General features: G+C 42.2%; 1 protein-coding gene across 3 annotated transcripts in view; it reads left to right on the forward strand.

Annotated features, from left to right (window-relative positions):
* The first annotated feature begins 734 nt into the window (after nt 1-734).
* Nucleotides 735-3,324, forward strand: part of phf2 (PHD finger protein 2) — a 54,167-nt gene continuing 51,577 nt past the window's right edge. For 2 of the 3 annotated variants that reach the window (XM_015020677.1, XM_015020678.1), the window contains exon 1: nt 736-1,149. In XM_015020677.1, coding sequence (XP_014876163.1) covers nt 1,052-1,149 — 98 coding nt within the window. In that variant the 5' untranslated portion in view covers nt 736-1,051. Of the gene's footprint in view, nt 1,150-3,324 lie in introns of all 3 variants that reach the window. The other variant, XM_015020679.1, reaches the window with a different exon arrangement.

Below are 3,324 nucleotides of genomic sequence, written 5' to 3' on the forward strand. Positions count from 1 at the left end.
ACACACACACACACACACGCACGCACCCACACACACTGCACTTAAAAACTGTCAGGAACTTGGGTTGTTCGTGTGTGTATGTGTGGTTTCTATTCTTTGAGTAGATCAGCAGTGTTTTATGTTTTCCTTTGCTTCAATCATTTCTTACTCTTGGTTTATTATGTTCCTCATGTCTAGTTATTTCTGAGTATTACGATTCCAAGTCACCCAGTTTGTGTACTCTCCCTCAACCCCTGTACCATTTCCCCTCTCTCTCCTGCCACCCATTTCTAATCTCTAATTAGAAATATATATATATATATATATATGTATATATATATATATATATATATATATATATATATAATTATTTATTTATACCACATGTATAATATGTAATTTACATATATATTATATGCAACATACATATTACATATGTACATACATATGTATAAATCTATCTGTATATACACATAGATGTATATATACAACGTGTAATTGAATTACCATTTTCATTTGTTTTTGAAAATTAAGACAAATGTAATTTATTTGTCTTCAATTTTCCATATTTCATTTAATGACCAAAGATTAGCAACTGGGCGCCGCCGCCGAGCATCAATGTCCTCTGCGCTCCTTCAGCCTTTCTGCTCCTGCTGATTGATCCTAAAACTCATTCATCAGATCCAGAACCGCTTCCTGACGTAACTTTCCCACTTATTTATTTAACTCCGCGCAAAGACGCCGAGCCTACATTTTTTCCCCCTCCGGCTCCCGCTGCGAGCGCCTCGGTGCCGTGCAGTCAGCAGGGGGCATGCACATATAGTTATAATAATAATAAAAAGAATGCATTTCAGGAAAACCAGCTAAGACGAGCCTCCATCGCTTCGCCCGCCCGCTCCGCAAACGCAAACACGGCTGCGGCGGTGATGGAGCAGCGAGCTTAGCTTCATGTGTCCGGCGGGACTGCCCCTGGCTTTTTTTCTGGGGAAGATCATATTGGATCATATTGTTTGCAGGACGTTGTTCCTCCTGCAGCCCCCCCAGTCTATCCCGACGTAGTTGTGAATTGAACATGGCGACTGTACCAGTGTATTGCATCTGCAGATTACCTTACGACGTGACCCAGTTTATGATCGAGTGCGATGCTTGCAAGGACTGGTTTCACGGCAGGTAAGGCCAGATTGCTCGTCGAGCTGCTTCTGTAGGGGTTTGCATTTTGTGGGGGGAACAAACAAAAATGGCGAAGACTCGGCTGCGTTTTGACAGCTTTGTGGCTCTCAGTCGCCCGTCTACATCTGAAGAGAGGCCGCTTGGAGAAGAAGAAGAAGGCGGAGTTAAATATAGCCGACCGGGGTTGTGACATTTTTTCGCAAAATATAGCGAAACGGATTCCCGTGAATCAAAAACATACTTCGGAAAATAATATTATGGAGTGAGGGGCTTCGTCTGCTCATGTCTCCCGTGAGCTGTTTGACATCCTCCCGTATCCCCAAACTAAACTCTGCCTTCCCCTTGTCAGGAGCGGACAGCAGCGGGGGAAGCCTCGGCGGAGTCGCCGTTCTTGTGGGTCTCGTTTTTCCCTTTCCCCTCCGCCGCTACCACATTCCCTTTTTATTTATCAGCCATATTGTTGTTAAATGCTGCCACATATGGAGCGGTCTGTCGGTTTTCACTCGCTGTTCAAGCGGAGCGTGGTTTGGAAATCACGACCCGAGACCGAGCTCAGAGCCCCGCAGCAGAGTCTTCCTGCCAGGCGCCAGCCATGGCTGACAATAGCCCATGTTTATGGAGTTCTGACCCGTCAGCAGGGAGAGAAAGTGTAGTTGTTGTTAACAGTAATGGAAGCGGCTGGAGCCTCCGGTACTCTGGACTTATGGCCAGCCGCCGCGCTGCCTGTCTGAGTGGAGCGCAAATCGGATCCTCCGCTCATCTTCCGTTGTACAGGAGTCGCTACGATCTCCGCAGAATCCTTGTCAACATATGGCATTATTTGCCTCTCTTCTTTTTTTATAGTCACAAGCTACCCCGTCCGAACGTCAGCGGTGGTCTGCGTGTAATTCACACCGTTCGGCTACAGTCTGGGGCGTCTTACTTTAATTAGATCATTTGTTTAAAGCGTTTGTTTGAGTGAAGAAGCCCTACGGAGCGATGGACAGTATTTACGCGCCTGAATGTTAACCCCTTAATGCTTCCCTGACTCGTTGGGCTGCCTGCATGCCTGGGGCTTTATCTGTGAGTTAAACGCAGGGGAAGAGCCATGACCTGCAGTCAGGCATCAGCAGAAACTCAACAAGTACCTGCATTCAGAGGAATCATGTTGAGATATAAATTAGATGCAGGTTATGAAAAAAACTGAATGCTCATGTTTCCTGCAAACCTGTGTTATAATGCCCATTCAAATACAGTATGTTAGAAGCTAACATACTGTACATGAGCCCTTTAGAGATTTGTGTGTTTTTAGTCACTGTGAGTGGATCCACAGCTCCAGCAGCATAAAAACACAATCCACAGGGAACCAGTGTGTTATTCTGAAAAAAGCTTAGAGTTTTAAAGGAACAAACCTCACTTTGACTGGAAACTAACACCTATCTAACACAAAATCTATAAACTCGTACCGTGGCATTCTAACCATATTCTGCTTTGTTATATATCCTTTAATATCAGGTTTAGGACAGTTGGACAAAATAAACTAAATATGCAATATGACGTTGTTAAACACACTCTGACAGTATTAGCCTACTGTCAGAGGTAATAAAGTTGGATTATTTTGGGGGAAACAGGTGTTTTTTTTTTTTTTTTTTTTGCTGGAGTACATCTTTTCAAACAGACTGAGCCTATTTCTTCATAAAGCTGCTGCTTTTTTTTAAACTTCCAAACATTTTTTGTTTTGTTTTTAATAGTTAAGAAAAAAAACAGTTTATAGACATTTTAAGTGTCAGTGCTGTTGTTGATAACAGATGAGGGTTCTCAATAACTGTTGCTGTCATCGCAATCAATTTGAACGACATTTCTGTTTCAGTTCATCCAAAGGAAGGATACATATTTTTACTCGGTAGTCAGAATTCTGGGTTTATGACTGAATTTTGGCTCAGCAAGTCAGGAATTTCCCTCCAAACCCAAACCTCAAATAGGCCTGTCACGATAACAAATTTTGTTGAGCGATTAATTGTCTAAAAAATTATTGCGATAAACGATAATATTGTTTCAAGACCTTTTGACACTGATTTAATGGAAATGAAGTAATGATGCATGCTATTTTCTGCCATAGATATACACTTTATTTTCAAAAGAACACATAACACTGGAATTGATAAACTACCAAAAACAAAAATAAAATGGATTCTC

This window comes from Poecilia latipinna, unplaced genomic scaffold, assembly GCF_001443285.1.
Source record: "Poecilia latipinna isolate Pla-1442-1.1 unplaced genomic scaffold, P_latipinna-1.0 Scaffold2634, whole genome shotgun sequence".
Taxonomy (NCBI): Eukaryota; Metazoa; Chordata; class Actinopteri; order Cyprinodontiformes; family Poeciliidae; genus Poecilia; species Poecilia latipinna.